General features: G+C 49.3%; 1 protein-coding gene across 2 annotated transcripts in view; it reads right to left on the bottom strand.

Moving 5' to 3' along the window:
* GLDN (gliomedin) overlaps positions 1–21,613 on the bottom strand; it is a 68,699-nt gene that overhangs the window by 8,580 nt on the left and 38,506 nt on the right. For both annotated transcript variants that reach the window (XM_037054630.1, XM_037054631.1), the window contains exons 2-5: positions 19,856–19,907; positions 11,791–11,808; positions 11,330–11,437; positions 1,406–1,543 (exon numbers count right to left, since the gene is read on the bottom strand). In XM_037054630.1, coding sequence (XP_036910525.1) covers positions 1,406–1,543; positions 11,330–11,437; positions 11,791–11,808; positions 19,856–19,898 — 307 coding nt within the window. In that variant the 5' untranslated portion in view covers positions 19,899–19,907. The remainder of the gene's footprint in view (positions 1–1,405; positions 1,544–11,329; positions 11,438–11,790; positions 11,809–19,855; positions 19,908–21,613) is intronic.

Raw genomic sequence — 21,613 nt, 5'->3', positions numbered from 1 at the left:
TGCTGGTTCTGGGGCTTTCATAGGGATGCCATTAGGCTGGGCCACTCAGCCCGTTGGTTCTACCTGCCTGTCCAGGGCGACACTGGTGATCTAAGATCTCTTTAGCTGCCTCTTCCCGGTCAGACCAAAATAAGCCTTTTCAGTCTCTCGAGAGCGGGCAAGCAAAGGTCACTCCGCAGGGGGCGGAGATCTGTAGGCCAGGCAGACACGATCCAGCCCTACTAGGCCTCCTCCACTCTCGGACCAGAGGGCACACTCAGCTCTGGCCTGGCCTCCGGAACTCGAATTCTCTCAGGGAGGCTGGTTTTCTGAATGGCTTGTCATCACCCACCCGCCTTGCTCAGCAGTGTATGGGAAGGCTGTATTCTGGATGGACTGACTTCCCACATGACTGAAGTCCACATGATCTTATACTTTCAAAGTATATTCATGTATATAACTCTGTGAAAACACCTCTTCAGTTTTGTGCACTTTGCAGAGCATCCTCCCCTGTTGATGAAACAAAGCATGCTAAATGGAATTTGGTCTCCCCTGATGCTTTGGTCTTAGCACAGTGTCCAGCAAACCGCAGGTGCTCAGTAAGTTTTCAGTGGATGAATGGGCAAATGATTCAGGGTCGTTATTCTGAACACCTGTCATCTTAGCTTCTTAAGAACAGGCATCATGTCTTACGTTCATGTTCATAGTCTCAGCTCTTAGCAAAGCCCCCAATTCATAAACGCTGCTCTTTGATATTCAACAGATGTTTACTAAATACATTAACAGGACAGTTATGTTTTTATGATACAAATGATCTCCAAAGTATTGTGCTTTTCAAATGTGACCATGAACTGTCACCTACTCTTTCCACTACGTGATCGTCTTTCTGGGCTCACTGTACCTCCATCTCCTCCCCATAGACACCAACTATCTGCTTTTAAAAGCAACTATCTGGGCTAAAAACCAGAAAAAGAACACCAGCAACTGTGTTTTCCCCAATTTTCCATGTCAAAGTCTCAAGATAAGGGCCTATCTTGACTGCAAAGAAAAGGCCTGTGTTTTCGGTCAGTGTATGTTAAATTGCTTGCTGGCGTGTATTATTTTGGATTGTGCAGGATTTAATAGATATTTGGGAAAATGAAGCTTTTCCCTGCATCCTAATTTAATCCAACCACAATGTTTAGACCTGAATTATTTAACCTCCTTCTGCTTAGATCCCAGATTTGGCCTTGCCAACACTGGGGTAACATGCTTGGTGTTCTCTTTTTTCAAAGCCCAGAACCCTAAAACAGGCTACAAGATGGCCACATAAGGCAAACGAGTAGAGAAAACCCAGAATGCCCCCCCCCCCCCCCAGATTATTAAAGCCCAGGCAGGTCTCTGGGCCTGTTTACCCTGGGAGAGGGCCCAAGCGCCAGCCTCTTACCTGTAGGGAGCACGTCATTGGACACGTCCCCCTTGTCCCCCTTTTCACCCTTCTGCCCTGCTGGGCCCTCGTTTCCGGTCGAGCCCAGTTCACCAGGGTCTCCCTTTTGCCCGGGAATCCCTGTGGCTCCAGGTAGCCCTGAGAAAAACAATGACATATTAGCCTGTTGCACAAGGAATTCTGACACACTACTTTGTGATACCATATCATGTACTTTAAAAGTGAAGCTTGCATTTGTAGCTTTCAAAAAAACAAATAACGAGCTTTCAAAAAACAAATAACTAACACAAATAACCATTTTAGGACAGCAGCATGGCCATCTTTAAAGAACAACATTTCCAGGAGGTGCTGACGGAACACTCTTAGAGACATGGGGCTGCAACAACCGGCTGAAGAGACGACAGAACCACAAGAGGGACAGTCACAAGAAGAGGAGAAAGGTAAGGCTTGATCAGAAGTCTGATGCCTCCACGCAGGTTGGGTGGAGCACTGGGAGGGGCTGGCTTGGTACTATAACAGTGGGTGACGTCATCTGCATTATTTGCTTGACTCCTCACATTTTAGAGTAGAGGCTAGGGACTTATCCTTGCTCTCATTTTTAGGAATTGGAACGGAGGCCAACAGTGGTTATCACTGATGCTGCTAAATGAGCAGCAAAGGTCCCCCAACACCCTCACCAATTTCCGTGGCGTTCCAGTACAAAATGCTTTTACTCAAAAGAGCAAAACAAGGAAAGTTGCTCTGTGACAGGCGTTAAGATGGACGGGTACAGTGTGAACAAACTGCAGTGGGTGGCATTTCCACTCCAGGGGAGCCCTCATGATAGGACTTGCGGCCCTAGAAACACCCAGCTAGAAACAGTCGGGGTCTATGCCATGTCCCATCCCAGCACTGCCCTGAGGAAAGGACAGCTTTCTGATCCCTGGGAGAAAGGAAGCAAACCGGGTCTGTCTGACTGGCACAGCTTACTGCTGGCGGGTCGTTTGCAGGCAGCAGCACAGGGAGTGGGGACCCAGCCAGAGCCTGGCAACTTTGCTGTGGTGAAGAGACAAAAACAAGAGCTTGGGGACAAACTAGCATTTGTGAGACAGCCTATGAGAGAGGAGGTAGTTGTGTAGAAAGAGCTGGGGAACTTCAGAACTTGAGTCTTTGGCTGCGTAATGATCTGTGCAGAATGCAAGACAGGGAAAAGAATGGACCCAAGCACGTTACTACGCAACCCTCCCAGCCTGCAAAGGGAAGTGCTCATCCCGCCTGTCAAGGCAGAGTGATCTCAGAGAAGGACGGGATACTGGGTATAGTCTTGTCGTAGTAGTGGGGCTAAATTAGTCTGAGAGTCGAGGCTGCCCTAACAATGCTTAATGACCAGACGAGGCTGATCTGCAAGTAGTTTAACTTCATGTCAGAACAGAGTCCAAAATTTGAATCATTCAGTTGAGGTGATGCAGCAAACTAACAATTTAAAAGAAAATTGTATGATTATCTCAATGGATGCAGAAAAGGAATTTCATAAGATTTAACACCTTTTCTAGGAATAGAAGAAATGTCCTCAACCTGAAAGAGGGCATCTATGAAAAACCTAATGTCATCCCTAATGGAGAAACACTGAGTGCTTTCTCCTATGGTCGGGAATAAGACCAGGTATCTACGCTTATCCCGTTCACTTCACACTCTGCTGGAGAAACTAGCCAGTGCAGAAAAGCAAGGCAAATGGAGTGAAAGGCAGACATATTGACAAGATGAATTAAAATGATCTTTATTTGCAGGTGACATGATTGCTTATGTAGAAAACTTCAAGAAATCTATAAAAGAGCTACTCAACCTCATAAGCTCCTAGAGACACTGGGCCCTGCGAGGGGAAGTGATTGCCTAACAGTGCAAAGGCATCGCCAGACAGGATCAATTCACACGGTCTTCTATTGCAGGGAGCCTGCTGTTCACTCTAATGACAGCCTCCTGGAAATATTGCTCAGGAGACGTGTTGTTCAAAGTGACACAGATTTCAGGAAACAGGAAAGAACCAGAGGCATGTTTTACAGCAAGCAAAACTTTGATTCTTTCCACAGTCTGCAACCAAGTGGACTGAGGGTCCACTGCCTTTTCTAACTGCCCTGTCAGGCCCCATGCCTCTTGGTACAGGCTCTGACTGAGAGATTGCCCACTCACCCCTCTCCTGTGCCCCTCAGCTGGGACAGTTCCCACTCTCTAGTGGTCATCCTTCTGGCATCACAATACCCCTCCCTCCAGGTGTAAAATCAAACCTAAATTGCCCCCACCCTCACTGACTGCTAGCACCAGAGGAGTCAATATAACTGTCCCAAGGGAATCGTGGAATTCCAGATTGGAAGGTACCTTAGAGGTCAGTTAGATCAACCTTCCATCCAACCCTAAAAGCATCTCTGTACTACCCAACTGGCTCTCACAGCCTTTCAGAAATGGGGAGATTATTGCATTCACATCACATCACAGCACCTCACCTCACCTCACAGATCACACTTGCATAAGCTGCACTGCCACTGAAGGCAGTTATTCCCGAAACATAAATCTGGAGCTGTCAGTACCTTTGCCTTTACTCCAGAGGAATGATATGTATTCAAAATGGTTTCTGCTCTTCCTACACAGACCATCCCAAGGAAGACAGCAGTGTGTGACAGTACCTTGAAGGGTTGATCACTGTTAGAAAATGTAGTGACCAAAGAAACATTTGCTAGATTTCAGCCAACCATAAAAAAAGTCTCAGTGAAAACCCATGAAATTCGGCTATAGCTGAGAGTCAGAGGCCTTGACTTCCCCGCCAGTGGTGATCTCAAGAGGGTGCCGTGACAGGTGCAGGAGCTGTGACACAAGAAGAGAACGAGAAGAAGAGCAAAAGCCAACTACCCGCCCCCATTGTGGGCTTTTGCTTTGCCACAGATTCAGTAACGCAGGGAAAATCATGCCTCCCCGGTGGGTCGTGGCTCATAATACATCTCTCCCAACAGCACTGGAAACCCAACGGTCTGAGCCATCCCTGCTGCATCAAGACATCTTGCTGGGAAGTGATTTGCTCACTTAAAGGAGCCCTTAATTGAGGACCTCTGCTTGAGAAGACGATCTTTTGTCGGTATTTTAAATAGGCAATTTGGCACATTATCTGTAGGACACAAAAGACAAATCCGTTGCTATAGAATCCAGCCAGCACAATGCATCAAGTACAACTGATACCGTTTAAAGGTTTCACATGCCCAGATTTAGCAAAGCTCAGGGAAATGGTATCTTCTCGTTACTTCAGGATTTTCTTTCTCAGGCATTTGTTCTAGTCACAGAAAGCCTTTCTGCATCATCCTACTGTCCCCTCTTTTCCTTTATGCCTACAGTTCTCTTTCTCAGAAAGGCCATGTGTGAAACATGACCACGTTCATACTGTACTGCAGCTATAGCAAGGCAGCCCCACGGGCTGGGTGTGTAAGATATTAAAGATGCTGCTTAAAGGTGTATTCTGACACTTATCTGGGCGTGCATGATCATTTTTGAGTTTTTTAAAAAAGAGGGTGGGGGCACATAGCACATACCTGGAGCACCAAGCTCAAGTATTCAGGGATAGGAAGAACTAACATCATTGACATGTCCATACTACCCAAAGCATTCTATAGATTCAATGCAATTCCTATCAAGATACCAACAGCATATCTCGCAGAACTAGAACAAATATTCCAAAAACTTATATGGAACCACAGACCCAGAATAGCCACAGCAATCTTGAGAAGGAAGAACCACTTGGAGGAATTGAGCTACCTGAAATCAAACTACACCACAAGACCACATTAGTCAAAACAGTATCATACTGGCATAACAACAGACACACAGATCAACGGAACAGAATAGACAGCCTAGAAGTACACCTGTGCTTTTGTAGGCAATTAATATTTGACAAAGGAGGCAAGAATATACAATGGGGTAAAGGAAGCCTATTCTATTAATGGTGAAAAAAATCCCTACAAAACCCAGATTGCCTTCCTGCACCATATACAAAAAGAAGCTCAAAATAAATGAGGGGCTTAAGTGTTAGACTCAAAACCATAAAATTCCTAGAAGAAAATATAGGCAGTAAAATCTTGGATATTTCTTGTAGCAGTGTTTTTCTGATACATCTTTTTGGGCAAGGGAAACGAAAGAAAACAAATGGGATCACATCAAACTAAAAATTTTTTTCACAGCAAAAGAAACCACCAACAGAATGAAAAGACAGCCCACTGTATGGGAGAGCATAATCGCCAACAGTACATTAGGTAAGGGGTTAATATCCAAAATTTATAAAGAAGTTACACAACTCAACACCAACCACACAAACAGTCCAATTAAAAATGGACAAAGGACCTGCACAGACACTTCTTCAAAGAGGACAAACAGTTGACTGATAGACATGTGAAAAGATGCTCAATGTCACTAATTGTCAGAAAAATGCAAATTAAAACCACAACGAGATATCACCTCACACCTGTCAGAATGGCCATCATCAATAAATCCATAAACAGCAAGTACTGACGAGGGTGTGGAGAAAGGGAACCCAAGTGCACTGTTGGTGGGAATGCAGACTGGTGCAGCCACTGTGGGAAACAGTGTGGAGATTCCTCAAAAAATTAAAAATGGAACTGCCTTATGACCCAGAGATTCCACTTCTGGGGATATATCCAAAGAAACACAAAACACTACTTTTAAAGAATACATGAACACTGCATTCAATATATATGTTGAATGCAGTGTTATTTACAATAGCCAAGATTTGGAAGCAGTTCAAGTGCCCATTAACAGATGAATGGATAAATAAGCTGTGGTATATTTACACATGGAATACCACTCAGGCATTAAAAAGAAGGAAATCATACCTTTTGCAACAGCATGGATGGATTTGGAGAGTATTATGAAGTGAAATAAGCCAGTCAGAGAAAGACAAATACCATATGATCTCACTTATATGTAGAATCTACTGAACAAAATAAACTAACAAACAAAATAGAAAAAGACTCATAAAAACAGCTGTCAGAGGGAAGGCACCTGGGGGGTCCTGGGGAGGCTGGGTGAAAAAGGTAAAGGGACTGAGCAAACAAACAAACAAGCACTCCCAGGCGCGGACCACAGTACGGTGCTTACCAGAGGGACAGGGCGTGGGGGAGGTAGAAGAGGGTAAAGGGGGGTAAATGGTGATGGAAGGACACTTGACTTGGGGCAGTAAACACATAATACAACATACAGATGATGTGTTATAGACTGGTACACCTGAAACCGACATCCTTTTATTTAACCAATGTCACCCCAATACATTAATAAAATTTTGAAAAAAAGAAACAGAGGGTGGGAGACATTTTGTCTGCACACAACACGGTTTTTGTCTCTGCCCTCTTGTGACCACTGCCCCTGACAAAGCTCCCCTTGATCTCTGTTGATAAAGCTCCGGGCCAGGCCTTGGTGTCAGAAGTGCACTGCTTCCTATAATCTCCTTCACCATCAGAGGCCCCGTGTGTGCGAGGCCCTTTCTACTCCGCCCGGCTGTGCTCACACGGTCCCCTGTGTCGCCTGGACTCTGGCATTGTTTGCACCACAGCTCCTGTCAGGCCTGGAGGCAGCACATTCTGCCAGGGGAGAAAGGCCAGACTCAGCTTGCTGGAGTGCTCTCTGCTGTTTTCCTTTCTCACGGCGCCCGCTCAAAAGAAGCCGTCTTGCCAGCTCCAGAGTTGGGAGGTGTGTGGTGTTGCAGGGTCAGCTCCAACCTCTTCGCAGCAGGGGGTGAGGAGGATGGCTTATTTTTGGCAGGACCATCTGTCACAGACTGAGGGGTGGGGCGGGGGCTGGGGGGTGTCAACAACACCCAGTTCCAAGACTGGGATGAATGAGGGGGAGGGTGTTTATTTCTGTTTTTATGAGGATTTGATTTTTAGAGAAGGCACTGCAGCATTCACTGTTAAGGGAGAAGGTGAGACAGATGGAGAGCCAGGAAATGTTTGGTTTTGTGGCAACAGAATGTCAAACTTCATAGAAGATGCTCGTTGCAAAATGACAACATTTAAGTCTCTTTTACGTTCCGTTCTTCTCTCCAAATCTAAGTCGGTGTTGTCAAATAACTATAGGGATTTCCACTTAGATTTCCTTTTGGTCTAAAACCAAGTTTCTCCTTGCCCATTTTTGGAAACAATAGCTGACATTAATACAGTACTTATTCTGTGTCAAGCTCTACTCCAGCTACCATGCGTATTATACGTATACGAGTTTACACACACCCACTTGTTCAGTCTTCCTAACAATGCTATGAGGTTGACACTATTATTTCCCCATTATATAGATGAGGAAACCGAGGCAAAGACCGATTAAGTAATGTGCCCCAGGGCACACAGCTAGGAAGTGGAAGAGCCAGAACTCAAACTGAGGCCTCAGGCTCTGGCCCCTACTACTCCTCCACCAAGCTCAGCACGACTAACGAAAGACGCTGGGGGTTAACTTCGATGCTTCCGCCCCCTGGAAATAACTCCTAGGCTGTAGCTCTGAAACTCTGATTTCATCAGGCTAGTGTATCTCATGTTCTTTCCTTCAAACGTGCATCTCATGTTGTGAGCACAGATGTTTTAGATTTTTTACTTTAACAATTAGATGGAAAGTTCTAGAATAGGGGCTGCATGTGTTTTGTTTCCTCAGCAGTATTTTGAACTTGTCCAGTAAATATCTGCTAACAAATATGTCCACCGTCTTCTGCTCAGTACTGTCCTTGGCTCGCCCAGAGGCTCACTTCTGCTGGGTCACTAGATGCTGCTGCTCCTCTGGGCTCTGCCCAGGCTCTCTATGCACCAGGCTCTGCGTGCACCAGGCCTGCAGGACGGTGGTCTCTGATACTCCCTGACATAGACTCTATTCCCATGGTCTCCCCTGACTGCAGATCTATCTGCATCTCCAGGGTGCCTGGCATCTCCTCCCCTGATATCTCAGTCCCAGCACATCTGCCACTGAGCTCCTGACTGTGTCCCTGAACCTGAGTCAGTGCAGGGCTCCCACCTCAGGTCAGGCAGGGCAGAGACCCCACGGAGTCCCTAGGGGTGCCTCCCTCCCCCTTCCTCTATATATCCACCTACCGTCATGGACTGCTGACTTCACCCCCAAATATACTCCACTCCATTTGCTCTCCACACCCCCACCTGTCATCCCTTCCACCTGCATTTTGAGAAGCATCTGAACCTTCTCCCAGCCTCCACTCTTGCTTGTCTCCTGTGCTTATTTCAGTGTGTTCTCACACAGCAATTACAGTGGTAATTTATAAAGGCAGACTTGATCATTCACTGTCTCCTACCTGACACCCCATCAGTGGCTTCTCACTGCTCTCAGAATAGAGCCATTTCCCCTCTGTGGCTCTGCCAGCTCTGGGCCCCCTCCAGGAAATTTGACTGTTGGGTAGGATGAACATTCTAGGGCTCAGGTAGGGAGGGGGAGGGAAAGCACAGCCCTGGGTCCTCTAGTAGGGGCACTGGAGAGAGCAAGCTTTTGCTCTGGAGTCTGAGAGTCAGGGCTGGAGTCTGAGCTGGCCCAGGGCTGAAAATACGGTCAAAACCTCTTCCCATAGAGCCAGCTCTTCAGATAGCCATTGTCTTTACACTTCTAGAAGGGTGGGTAGCATCCACTTCCCTGGCCTAGGGCAAGGACTCCCTGCTGGGCCCTCAGGGCCTCCCATTCTAACCTCAGCCTTAATGGAAACTTCTTGTGCTAAGTGCTGATCTAGCTGAGCCCCAGAGGCCTCCTCACTGGGAAGGTCTGAGTCTTTGCTGCCATTTCCATGGGATTTCCAGGAAAGGAGGGTTTGGCCAATCTCAAAAGATAAACAGAATCCAGCACCTTCTCATTCATCCTCTGCTGCCCCCTCCAAGCCTTCTCTGTCCTGCTACCTTTTTTCAGCAGGGTGATTGGTTCACCATCGAGACAGGGCAGGTCCCTGCTCTGCCGCAAATTCTCCCCATCTCACTCTGAGTACAAACCACAACTCTTCAAATGCCTGGGACCGACCTGATTTGGCCTCTTACCTCTTATCCTCTCTGTTCAGCCACCCTGGCTTCCTGGCACCTTCTCGGACCCTGAGGGCAAGCTGGATTTTTGTGCTCAGCTGAGCACAAAAACCGCCCCCACCAGGGCCCCTGGGACTCCCGCTCTCACCTCCTCCAGGTGTCCCCCCAACGCTCCCTCTTCAGGGGGTCTTTCGTGGCTCCCCACTCTACAGTCACACTCTGCACCCACACACTTCCCACCCCTTCTCCTGATTCTATTTTTTCTCTTAGCACCAGGTAACAGACAATATATTCTACTTATTTATCTTGTTTATTGTTCATCTGCCCAGATTCGAATGGCAGCTTTATGAAGGCAGGGATTTTGTCAGCCTTTTCATTTCTGGATCTCTGTCTAGAACAGTACCTGCCACATAAACACGCAACACCTAAACGAGTGAACTTTTTCTTTCCTGCCCTCCCTGGGTGGTGAGGGCCAAGTACACCTCTGCAGAGCCAGAGATCCATCTCTAACCCTTCTGGAAAACCACGCCTTTCCTACCTGTCCCACTCCTGATGCTAGCACTGTGGACCCTCCCCTCCTAGCTGCCCCTCATAATACTCAGTGCTGAATGCTCACGACTGGGTCACATTTCTGGGGGCTGCCCAGGATAAGCCAATGTCTGCACATGGACAGTCATCACTATTCAGTGCTGATGTTCATTTATAATCATAATTACTATGCAACATGGGATGATCTAAAACTGCTCTGTAATTCCAGCTTTAATTGCTGGCCTTCTGGGGACCGAGCTGGGCCATGTTGCCCAGCGGCTGGCCCCTGGAAACATGGGCACGTAGGTTTTGCAGAGGGGCAGAGCCCCTCAACAACTTCCTCCCTCTCCACTGGCTCTCACTAAAATTGACATGGAAATACGAGCAGCGGTTACTGTGCTGCCTGGAAGAATTTCCTAGTAGCTCTTCTAGCCCAGGGCTTGTGCAAGTGAGTTGGAGCAGCAGAGCCAAGGGTTTGAAAATAGACAAGAGGGTGTGGTGGAGCCTCCATGTGACACAGTGGCTGAGCACCAGGCCTTCGTAGAAGCTTCCTGGACATTCTCTATACCCTGCAGTCGAGTGTCCACCATGCATGTACCAGCTTTCTTCAGTGACTCTGCCCAGGCCTTCTCCACAACTCCCCAGCACCGGAGCTCAGAGCCCTTCAGAACCCACCGCAGCCCACACCCCAGCCTCCTGCCAGGCCTTGCGCGGGCCCCTACTTCTCTGGTTCCTGGGCACATCTGACACCTCGGTGCTCTGGGCCTTTGCTTCTGGGGATGGCAATGCTGCTGCTCACAGCAGGGCAGAGGAAATCTCAGAGATAGCAGCCATACCTTTGTAACCATCCCGAGACCCATGGACAGGGGACCCTGACGGCTAAGACCCTGCAACCCGAGTGCCAGACTCAGGGAGGCCTGGGTGCTGCCATTTTATTCAAGCCATTCCAGCTGTTCCTTTAGCTGGAAACCCAGGGGCTGCCATCACTCAGACGATTTCCAATCAAACACAGACAGTTTCTGGGCAGGAGAAGGCAGTGGGAGGGCAAGGCAGGCGCTGACCCTTGGAGTGACTTGGGTGTGGCACCGTGAGATGGGGAGAGGGTCCTAGGGCGCCGGCTCCTCCCCCTTCCATCTGTCAGTCTGCGTCAGAGCAATCAATCCCCAGGGAGACTGCTTGTCGAGTTGGAGCTAAACCACTGTCAGTTCCAGAAAGAATGCCCTGGGCCCCCGAAACACAGCAGCTCTCAGGCGAGAGTGGAACCCACCTGGCATGCAAAGAGGCAACACGTTTTGGCCACTGGACACACTTCACCCCATTCAAAACGCAGTAACAGAGACAAGCAACAAAGAAAATAATGAAAGCGTTGACAAAATACCCATTTTTCCTCTTTTTCCATTTGCTCCTTTTTCGCCTTTTGGGCCCTGGGGACCAGGCTGGCCATCCGACCCGTTATGTCCTGGTAAGCCATCAGCGCCTGGAGGTCCTGTGTCAGAACACGGGAAACAGGAGCGTTTAAAAGTCCCCTCACTGACGCAAAGGGGGTTCCCTCTGGCCAGTGAAACTGGACAGGCGTCAGCCCGTTCCTTCCCCCCTTCCTTCTCTACCTTTGCTGCCCTTGCCCAGGCAGTGACGGGTAGGGAATGGTGATGGTAGGTTCTCAAGTGGGAGGGGCAGGAGAGCCCACAATTGGAGGGGGGAGAGGGAAGGGATGCACTGATGGCCAAGCTGCCTCTAGACTCCTCTGCCTTCCTCACCCCAGTCCCTTCTGAGTGATCTTGGGCAGATAGCCACCCACATCCCCCCACCCCAAGAGCTAGGAAAACCATGGGCTCTTACCTGGTGGGCCAGGTGGTCCTACAATAGAAAAAGAAATGTAGATGATAAACTATAGGTGGAAGAAAGCAGAGCCAGCTCCACACCCCCAAAACACCTTCCCCTCCTAAAATGTACAAGTGGGCCACCACCCCACGCCTTACACTCAGAACTCAGCCTATTTGCCTAAAAGATTCTTCACATCGATTCAACACAGACCCATTCACCAATCAAAATGACTTCTGTTTAAGTTTCGATGGACGAAGAATAACTGAATTGATTCAGAAATTAGTCATCTCTCAAGCAATTAACCTAATTAAATGAGGTTGGGTGACAGTACAGGTAGGCACTCCTGCAGCCCTGGCACAGGTAAGTAAGCATCAGCAAAGGGTGGGCTGCCGTCTGGCCGTCAGGAGAGCAGTCCCAAGTGCTCCCGCGCAGCCAGTTTGTCTCCTCCACGCCACCACCACCACCACGGCTGAGGGGAGCTGCTGGCAGAGGCCGGCCCGCCCAGCCTCTATTTTGTGGCATGAAAGAGCCTGAGAAAAACCGAGGGCCCAGATCAGGTAACGAGTACTTTCCTTGGTGTGCAATCACCCAGAAAATCTAAGGGGGTTTGGGTGAATCACTTACACAGAATCTAACAAAAAAGATTTTGCTCCCCCAAACAGGAGAGTCTTATCAATTACTCTTTTGGAGCATTCAGACAAGCTAATGAGGTTGTAGGAGAGCAGAGAAGGCCCTTTGGTGTCTCCGGACTACGTGGAATGACTGCCAACACTGCAGTGCAAAGGTCTTCCCGTAAATCCAAGCTCAGGGCCTTTCAGGAAAATCACCATTTACTAAGCACCTACTACGTGCACCAAAATCTGCTAAGAAGCAGAAATCTTGGTCCCTGTGTCTGTTACATTTACAACCTACCTGGGGAAGGTAGACCCTTGGAAATCAGAATGAAATGCGGGCCAGCTACAGAGGACCAAACCCCCAGAGGGGGCACTGGGGCAGTCGAGGCACACGGCTGCCCCGGAAGGCCTGCAGAGAGGGTGAGCCACGAGCTGGGCTGCTGAGGAAACAGTGGGCCTGCAGAGGCTGCAGGGGTGAGGGAAGGCTGCACATCCCATGATGGGGACCAGCAGGAGCGGAAGTACAGCAGTGGGAACATGCATGGTTTAGGGTAGGCCAGGAAGAAGATTGGTCAAGCTGGTGTGTGGAGATGAGGCTGAGTCAGTACTCAGAGGGGCAGATGTGGGGCGGTAGTGCTTGAATGCCAAGTGGAGAGGTGCAGACAGTATCTGTGGGGCACTAGGGAGCTACAGTAGATTCTAAAGGCGGGGGGTGGGGTGGGGGCAACACTGTGAAGTCTGCATTTGAGATCTTCCAGGCAGATGGGAACTTCCAGTTGACGAGAACTTGGAAATAAGATGAGAGAGAGAAAGAGGGAAGAGAATGTTTGGGGGAAAATAGCCAGAGGGTCTTTGTAGTTAAAATTAGCAGCAAGGTTATGGATAAATGTGGTTGGTGACTGTAGAGAAAGCTAGAAACTCCAAAGGTATTTCAGCAGAAGAATGGGCAGGGTCCCACATCCGATTAGGTAGGAGGCAAAGAAGGCCTAGGGTACTGATGGAGAGAATCTATTTTTACATACATGGGGACTCATCGAAGAATACATGTTTGAAGGTATGCTTTCAGTATACATAGTCCTACTTTGAGTAGACATGATTTGTTGAAAATGGCACCAGATTTTGTAGGGTTAGCGTAGCCTGTGGCCACATGACTTTTCCACAAGGCAGTGCACACATCCACTGGCCGGGGAGGGGTGATGTGGACAGCTGACAGAGGTCCACAGAAATCAATCCGTCACCACTCCCAGCTGCAGATGGAGTCAAGTACAGATGTGCAGATTGGTAGGGAAAAAAGGTAAACAAGAAAGAATCAGCTCTATGTAACAGGCTTCAAATTCCCCGGGACAGCCCTGTAACCACGTCCACATGGCAGGTTTACGGGGCAGAGGTCCTGGCCGGAGCTGCGTACCAGGACTCATCAGCCATGGCCAAGGCTGTCCCTGGAGGGAAGTGCTTAGATTCGGATTTCCTGACGACCCCTGGACATCCTATGACTGCAGTTCTTACTCACTGAGTCCACAGAACCCCCTGGAATGCTTGCTGCAATGCAGCTACCTGGGTCCCATCTGGAGATTCTAATTCAGTCTGGATACAGAGGCCCAAGAACCTGCATTTTTACCAAGCATGGCCAGAGATTAGGATGCAGATGGACCTGGGTTCCTTCCCACTTCCCACCTGGTGTGAACATTTTCTAGGAAAAGAATCACTAACAGTCACTAACAGTAGATCCTTGAAGGGGTCCCTGACCCTGGAAAGGTGGAGAGCTATTCGCTTTGAGGAGAAAGTAAAATGCCTGGGCCAACCAAATTTGGAAGTTCAGAGGGGTTGGGGGAGGCCGGTGATAGAAAAGGTACCAGGAAAAGAGAGGGAGTGATCTGAAGACGTGTGTGTGTGTGTGTGTGTGTGTGTGTATGTAGCGGGGGGCATGGAATCCAGCAGGTTCTGTGCCCTGAAGCTATTGGAGAAGAGAATTTGGGAAGAGAGAGGATGACAGACAGTCCCAAGAGCTCAGAGGAGGGTGCTCCAGTGACAGCAAGCTTCACCCCACTGTCTTCTCAGGGTGCCAGCTGAGCTGCCCACGGGCTCCCTACAGTTGGAGGAGGCCCTACAGGGCCGCATCATAACAATGTCAATGTCACATTATATATATGTGCCGACTGGGCATTTAGAAGCTGTTTCTCAGCTCCTGACCCTCCTCCTTTTCTGAATTACAGACCCGCTAGGAGTACCTGTGGACAGTGTATCCTGTTGATACTGTACCAGGCCTGGTTTCCTGGACCTGCCACCAGAGCAGCTGACAGGGCCCCACACTCAGAAGGGGCCCTGTGTTTTCGCATAATGCCCTGTGGTTGCCATCTAGAAATTCTTACTCATTTTACTTTAGAATTTATGTTCTGTAAATGAAGTCCGATGGGACGACGAAGCGCATTCTAGGGACTTGGGACCTTGGTGCCCATGTGGGACTCCCCCACCTCCCTGCCTCCCCAGGTCAGGCTTGCTCCCTGCTCCCCACTCCGTCAGTGAGGGCTGCCGCCTCCCATCCCAGTGGGGACCCAGCAGGAGTACAGGCAAAGTTGGGGCTACGGTGTGCCCTGCATGCTTGAGTCACAGGGCGGTGCCCCTGTGCCTGTGAGGGTCTATACTCACTAGGTGAGTAAGCCACACCTCGGAGTGTCCAATATTAACTAGCAAACCAAAAAGCCCTACCATAGCAGGTTGCAAGGGAGACTGTGAAAGGAAGGAGTAAAGCCTTCTTCTTGCTTTTAGAACAAGGGCTCCTGCACTTTTTTGGCTGTGCACTGGACTCAGCGAGTGACCCAGCTGGCTCTGACCACCTGCGCCACCACACTGGGAAGAGTCCACTAGAATTGGCGGCATCCTCCATGGGAGCTGAGCCCCTTACATTTCTTCCTCCTTAAAATGTAAAATTGACCCATCACATGCTTAGCTCACCTCATAAACTACAGGTCTGTGAATAGCCTTGCACGGGGGTTGGGGGGGGGGGTGGCCAGTCTTCAGAGAGAAGAGAATGAAGTGGAGAGAAGCAAGGAGAAAGGCAGACAGACTGAGAGAGGCACCACGTGGGTCCCTAGGGGCGTCCCACCCTTCTCCCAAATCTCTCCGCAGGTCACCCTTGCCAAGAAGCAAGCTCTGTGTCACCAGACTCAGTTTCACTGTCCTCTTCCTGGACACACAGGGACTGTATTTCCCAGGCTTCCTTGAGGTGAGTTTGGGGCAGTGTGAATGCTGGGGTTTTGACCTGTGGGATCCTTGGGTCAGGGTGGGGAGATACTTTCAGGCCTGACCTTTTACGGCACCTCTGGTCCCCTCTTTCTGCCTCGGGAGAAGCCCTGGTGCCTGGTAATGAAATGGTGGCACCACAAAATGGCAGCAGCTTGGGTGCCCTTGAGTCAGCCAAACCCTGCCGGACTTTGTGGTGAGAAATAAGCCTTTTTTGGCTCAGGCCACTGAGAGTTTGTGGTTTACTTGTTACCAGAACATGGGCTAACCTACCTTGACAAATACACCCCTCTATCTTTAGAATAATTTGTAACCCCACGCCCGTTTTTTCCCCCTCAATTAGCTCTAGTAGGGTCCTGCTTCTAGAAAAATGAAGAATCTTAATTGAAATGGAAAATACAGTCACCACAGTTATGGGGAATGAAAGGTAAAGAAGTACAAGGCTCAATTCCTGTCTTCAAGGGCAGGCACTAGTCCGTGGGTGAAGCTACGCCCCTGGAAACCTCGCCCACCTGGCTCCTCCCACCACGGCCATTCCAAACCTCCTGATTGTGATCTAGAGGCACTTGTCTCCAATCACCCTTTGTAGCCTCCCCTTTCACCCAGGGCAGTGTTGGAGCAGGTGTTGCATAGCTCAGGGTACCTGCCAAGCACAGCGACGATCACAGAGGACGCAGCTACATGTTTCCGAAAGGCTTGCTGATAAAGGGGAGGAAGGAGTCAGACATTCCTCAAGCAGCAACATTTTAGGAAGTGAGGTCTGGTTCTGCTGCTTCAGGAAGAGCTGGTGGAACGTGCAACTTTGCAAGCCTGATATTGCCATGACAAGAGCACATCTGCGAGCCGAAGTCTGCAGTCCTCATCCTTCCACGTCTCACCCCAGCAAGGGCTCCCAGGGGCTCAGTATTCACACCAGCCACACCTGCAGAGCCAGAAGGGAGCCCTGGCCAGAGGAGGTATCGTCTCCCCGTCCCTCTGGGGGACTTACATGCATAGCTCTCCTGCAGGGATGGCCTGAGAGGGCCCAAGCTCTCACACTTGGAGCCGAATCAAACGACTGGCTAGTTTGCTCAGGGAGGCCCACTGAATGAAACGTAATCAGCTGCACTCGCTGAGAATGACCTGTTCATCCTTTTACCGGAAGTTGCGCTGGCTACAGCGTTGAGGTCTCAGTCCCCACCCTCTGAGTACTGGTACACCCTCTGGAGTCACCTCGCCACCAGCCACTGGGCCAGCCCGAAGGCACCTGACTTGGTCATCTTTCCTCACCTGCTCCCATTAAATAGCAGCTTTGTGTGACAGCGTTGTGCACGTGAAACCTACACAATTTTCTTCACCAATGTCACCCCAATAAATCCAATAAAAATTAAGAAAATGAACTGCAGCTTTGACCCAATCCCATTTATTTGATGCATTTCAGTGTTGAACTATGGGTACGGTAACCTTAAAAAATCAGAGTGGGGATGGCAAATAGGTTTTATTTCAAGTGCCAATTCTAGTCAATTAATACCACTTTCTGCTGAGCCAGAAAAGACGCCATGAGCCTGCCCAGCAGTGACTGTGCTCCATCATTGATGTCTGCCCAGACACAGGATAAGGAGTAGTGCCAAGTGTCGTGGCTGGGTTGGAGTCACTGGCTGCAAGGAGAGTGAGCACCGCCCTGACAAGCAGTTCAGCAAGGTGACGGCCTAGAGGTTTCCAGCAGGTCCACGTGGGGAGGCTGCTGGAAGTGAAGGGTGCCCCACGGACCTGCCTTCTTCAAGGCACCGGCTCTCGGGGGCTCCGAGGAAATCTGGGCTCGGGGTCAGAAGCATCCAGAAAAGCCTATGTTGTTTGACAAACCCCGCACCTGCAAACCCCGCCAAGTACTGTAGCTAGTGAATTGTCCTCATCTCCACCTGAGTGTCACAGGCTGCACAAAACTTCATGGTATCTGTCCTTGTCCCCGTAGTAACCACAGCTCAGTCCAGGAAAAGGGACAGGAATTCGGCCTCATGGTCACAGCTGGACTAGCCCCTTGTCCCAAGTGCCTGCTTTTTCAAAAAACAAGCCCAGTGTAAAGCCAGATCTTGTTCTCAGGCCCCGGCCGGGGTCTGCCCTGGAGACCCTTCCTGCCCGCACCTCGCTGGGGCGCTGGGCCAAGGCTCTCTCACCCACCTCCCGAAGGGGCCAGTTCAGTCCTGTCACCCTCCCCACCCCCCGCCACCCCCAGGCAGCCTGGCACATCCCAAGGCACCATCTCACTTTGTAACTTGTACTTTTCACACCGAAGTTTTAATGGAAGAGCTTTCTGTGTAAAAGGAGGCCCCATTTCAAGCTTGTATGTAAGAAAGGAGAAGGTCCTGGCTTTTGAAAAGCATTCTTAGGTGCCGAAGAATAGCCTCCAGTAAGGATGCGGTCCCCGCCCTCGATCAGTCTCCCCTAAGTGGTCTCAATGGGTCCATCACGCATTCACTGCACAGAATCGCTCTCCTTCTGTCACTGTAAAAATCAAAAAGGAAGAGGCTTCTCCTGTGCCTCTCAATAGGCTTTTGTGTCTATAATTCCACCCATCTGCGCGTTTCTCTAGCACTCATTACTGTCACACGTGGGAACTCTAAAAAGGGACTTCAAGAGATGGAAGAAAGGTGCTTAAGCCGCAAGAGTTTCAGAATAAGGGACCAGCCTGTTCTGAAGATACTTCATTTTCTGTGAGGGCTGAAATGTGACAGAGTAACTCAATTAGCATTTACCAAGAAGCCCGGGATCACAGCTTTTCTCTCCGAGGCCAAACTAAGTGAATGAGAGTCAGACTTGGACTCAGTGTTCCTCGGGGACGTGTCTTTCTCACCCACCCACCACCCCCATTAACCGCGTACGTAAACCCCAGATTCAGTCACTTGGCAAACTCGCCCTGAGCACCTAGTGCACACCGGTAACATGAGGCACTGGGGAGACCACTGCCGAAAGCGGGGGAGCTTCTGACTACTCAGCGGACACCGGGCAGGGTTTTTCAGCCCCGGGCAGTGCAGCCCTGGCTGGGACCAGAGTGCGAATGGGGCCTCCCCAGAGCCTGGGGTCATAGGCTGAGGCTGGCCCAGCAAAGCTTCAGAGGTGACATAGTCTTTGGTCACACTGTTAAGTCCATGACAGTGTGTATTTATTCCATAATAGACTTTTTAAAAATCCTCACCTGAGGAGATTTCTACTGATTTTTTTGAGAGAGAGAAAAGGGGAGAGAGGAAGAAGGACAGAAACAGAGCAATAAAAAGAAAGAGAGAGGGAGAGACATTACTGTGAGAGAGAAACGTCAGTGGGTTACCTCCTGTATGCACCCCAATGGGGATCCAACAGGCAACACAGTTATGTCCCCTGGCCTGGACAGTGCTCCATTCGACTGAGCCACTGGCCGGGGCTCCGTCATAGACTTTTACTGCAAAAACAGTTCTTTATTTTTTCAGAGTGCTACACTCTCCTTGGAGAGGCAGTAAATGCAATGCCTGGGACCGGGCTCTGCAGGCCCACAGTGGGGTGGGGAGCAAACACGAATTCCTTGCTCCCAGCTTCCGAAGTCAGGAGGTAGGTGCCCGTCCCCTCAGGTGAGACGCAGGACTCTGTCAGACTCAGGTGTGGACAAGCATATTAAAACCACTCCCCTCCTCCCAGCCCCACCCATCAGCCCTTCCCGGTGCTGAGCCTTGCTCTGCCTGAAGGCTGAGTCTCTTCTACTTGTCCTCGGATGACTGAGTAGAGGGGGTCAGCGAGTGACCAACTGCCGGTCCCCCAGCACACAGTAGGCACCACATAGACCACTCTTCATAAAGTGTTTTCCTGACTGGTTAGCAATTTGCTCCTAGAGCTTCCCACTCATGCTCTGCGGATTGCATAGGTATGATGTGGGGAAACAGTTACTTCTAGTAAGAGAATGCTACGTTTAGCAAGGTCTTTTTCCTTTCTTGCTCTCCCCTGTAAAACACTGGAATAGGGAAACATCTGTGGCACCAGTTCAAGGTGCCACACGTTTCTAATTGCCCAAGACCTCATTATTTACCATGGCTATATGTCTACGGCAATACCGAAAATAGTATTTTTCATAGCTATGTTACAATTGCTTTTCATCCCATTAAAAACATGTGGTAGAAGCAAACCAACACATCTTTTTATAACCTGCAGTGTCAGTGGGTGTCATTGGGTCCCGGCCCCTTGGAGAGGACACCTGTGCGCCTTGCAGGGCGCAGTCAGCATACCTGTGAGGCAGATCCCCTTGGTGCTGTTGCACAGGTCCACCATCACTCGGATCTGCAGGGAGAGAGGCAGGGTCAGAGCAGCGCAGCGGCCGAGGGCCCTGTGCTTGCCCTTTATTGGGACAAGAAGAAAGCCGTTACAGAAATTCACAAAGTAACTTCGGGAGAATAGGCAGAAGTCGAAGGAAAAGTTAACCAAAGACAGAAAAGAAACCTTTAACAGATCCGAAGATATGTGATATCAGAAGCTCATCCCCCAACAATGTCAGCAGGATCTCCTCGATTTCTATCACATTCTGAGAAAATGGGTCGGTCAAGGAACTGCCAGATTCAATTTTCAAGCGGTACTGAGTCTGCTCCCCTGGGTGCAAAGGCCTCAACCTGTGAACCTAACTAAAGAGGGTCACTAGGTTTAGTGGTTAGGAGCAAGGGGCAAGGCACTTAACCTCTTGACCTTTTGGTTTTCTCTGAAAATGTGAATAATATGAGCACCTGTCTTAAGCTCTGTCCCTGGCACCCCAGGGGAGTCATCCTCATGCCACGGGGATGCTGCCTACCCACAGCCGATGGCCACCTGTGGTGGGGGGGCTCGCTGCAGCGTGGTACTAGCCTGATATCCGGTTCCCCCCACGCACTGCACAGCCCCTGCTCCCACCCATCCTCCACGCCGCTCCCAGGGAGCTTCACAAAAACCAAATCTGATGGGGCCAGTCCTGATTCAAACGCGTCTGTGATTCCTCGCTGCTCTAGAGACAGAGCAGAATTCCTCTTCCTCTGGACTCACATCGCACTGCTTCCCCGTCCCTTTTCCTCTGTCCTCCAGTTACACCCTGCCTCAGTTTGCTCATCTGTAAAATAGAGAGAGTAGTTGTGCTTACTTCTGAGGACTGTTGTGAAGAGTAAATAAAACTGTTAGAAGTGAAGGTCCAAGAGCAGTGCCCACACAGTGTTTCCCTTTCCTGGAGGCAGCAGAGTACATGCACAGGAGCACGGATGCTGAAGCCAAACTGCCTGTGTTCAAATCACTACCGCCGTTCAGAGCTGTGTGACCTCGGACATCGTACTGAACCTCTCTGTGCATCAGTGCCCTGGCTGAAGGTCAAGCTCATAACACCTACCTTGTAGCATGGGCGTGGGGTGTGTGCACTGAATGAGCAAATACGTGCAACAAACTCAGAACAGGGCCCAGCATCTGATTTGCCCACTCTATTTACACTGCTGTTTTGATGGTTCTTTGAAGGTTCTTTGATGGTTATAAGAAGGACTTAGTTAATTTATCAATTTGCCATCCATGAATTTTAAATCTCTGACACAGCAATTTTTAGACCCCCAAAATGTGGCATTTCAAAATTGTGGGGAGAAAACATATTAGTTAAGAAATAGAGTAGACATCCTGGGAGAAAATAAAAAGCCGAATCCTTACTTCTCTCCTTACACTAAATAAGTTAATCAAATGATATTGATCAAAAACTTAAAACTAAAAAAGAAACTAGTAAAAATACCAGAGGAAAACTTGGGGAAAATATTTATTATGGCATTAGATTAGGAAATACTTTTCTGGGGATGAAACAACCCCCATACTATACAGAGAGAAGTACAAGTGATACATTTGACTATCTAATAACTAAAAATTTCTGCAAGAGGAAAATTCTACTAGCAATAACAAAGGAGAAACACACACCTAGAAAAATAATTGCAAAGGGTTTGTATATAAAGAGTGGTTAAAAAGCAATATGTAAAGGAACAAGAAACCAAAAGAAA

The sequence above is a fragment of the Sturnira hondurensis genome, unplaced genomic scaffold (assembly GCF_014824575.4).
Source record: "Sturnira hondurensis isolate 20B ecotype Veracruz unplaced genomic scaffold, ASM1482457v3 Scaffold0008196, whole genome shotgun sequence".
Classification (NCBI taxonomy): Eukaryota; Metazoa; Chordata; class Mammalia; order Chiroptera; family Phyllostomidae; genus Sturnira; species Sturnira hondurensis.
Note: the sequence above shows the minus strand (reverse complement) of the source record. Positions and strands in the feature narration are given on the sequence as shown.